Genomic DNA, 1,242 nt, shown 5'->3' on the forward strand with positions numbered 1-1,242 from the left:
CTTCTGCTTCCGGCCTCTGGGGGTCTAAGCCGAGCCGAAGAAGTCCGAGCACGGGTGCTGGAGAGAGAATCCGCACCCGGGAGCAGGGAGGGCCGGACACGTGTGCTGAGAAGCCACCACGGCTCCTGGCCCAGCTGACCTTCGCCGACGCCATGTCTGGCCGTGACTGCCCGAGAGCCCACCTGAGGGCCGCCAGCTGCTCCCAGTCCCCCCACGGGACCAGGAAGAGGATGATGTCAAGCCGTGTTATAAATTACTGTGCTCAGGGAGTGTTTGTTACAGGGCAGTAGGTCACCAGAGCCCCGTCTGACCTGAAGCCACTCGGTCCCATGAGCCAAGAAAGCCCCTTTAGGTCTCAGCTCAGTGAGTTCTTTCTGCCGCCTACAGCTCTTCAGCCGACATTCGGCAGTCGCAAGGGACGAGGCTTCTCCTCCTGGCTCTGATGTCCCCGCAGGCCCTCAAGGGTGTGCACGTGGCTCCCTCCTTCCTTCCCACCTGCCACTCCGTGTAGAGGACACACTCGCCCCGGAGCTCGCGGCTTCTGCGGGGGGAGAGCGGGAGATAGTCCATCCTCGGCCGCTCACAAACGTACGTGGTTCAAGCCAGAGGCAGCTCTCGGCCTGAGACAGCCACGCGTCCGCCTACAGAGGGGCCAGCGCTGAGCTGATCCACACCTCGTGTCCATCCCAACCAACAAGACCCTCCACCTGGCCTGGCCGGTCCGACCTCCAGCTTTCTAGCACGTCCCAGGCATGGAAGTTGGACGTCCTCCCAGTTTTTGGTTAAGAGCTTTCCAGAATTGGGGCCTTGGACTCCTTAGTTCTAAAATGAGTAGGTGATGTCAAGGGAAGGTCCCAACCCCAGGCTTCTGAGCGGTTTCCACTCGGTAGGGCCCCGCTCAGGAGAGAGGAGGGGTGAGCCGCGGCTCCGAGTGCCGAGCCGGCACTGAGGACAGCCACCTGCCGCCCTCCCCGAGGAGCACCTGCTGGAGCCTGCGGGACTGGGGGCCTCTCTCCTACCCTGGGGAACATCCGGACACCTTGCAGCCGCTCACCATCAAAGGGGCCACCTCGGCCCCAAACCCCGGTTTTATAAGACCCTAAAACATCACCCAGACCCCCACATTTCAGCACGGTGCCGGCTGGCACGACGGTTTCTACCTGCACATTTTAAAAAGTCAATAATTGGCCGGGCGCGGTGGCTCACGCCTGTAATCCTGGCTCTCTGGGAGGCCGAGGCGGG

The 1,242-nt window shown here is 62.2% G+C and overlaps 1 protein-coding gene across 1 annotated transcript in view; it reads right to left on the reverse strand.

Moving 5' to 3' along the window:
• ADGRD1 (adhesion G protein-coupled receptor D1) overlaps positions 1-1,242 on the reverse strand; it is a 99,445-nt gene that overhangs the window by 81,975 nt on the left and 16,228 nt on the right. Inside the window, exon 6 of the mRNA XM_012657647.1 lies at positions 1,020-1,099. Coding sequence (XP_012513101.1) covers positions 1,020-1,099 — 80 coding nt within the window. The remainder of the gene's footprint in view (positions 1-1,019; positions 1,100-1,242) is intronic.

The sequence above is a fragment of the Propithecus coquereli genome, unplaced genomic scaffold (genome assembly GCF_000956105.1).
Source record: "Propithecus coquereli isolate 6110/MARCELLA unplaced genomic scaffold, Pcoq_1.0 Scaffold556, whole genome shotgun sequence".
NCBI classification, from domain to species: domain Eukaryota; kingdom Metazoa; phylum Chordata; class Mammalia; order Primates; family Indriidae; genus Propithecus; species Propithecus coquereli.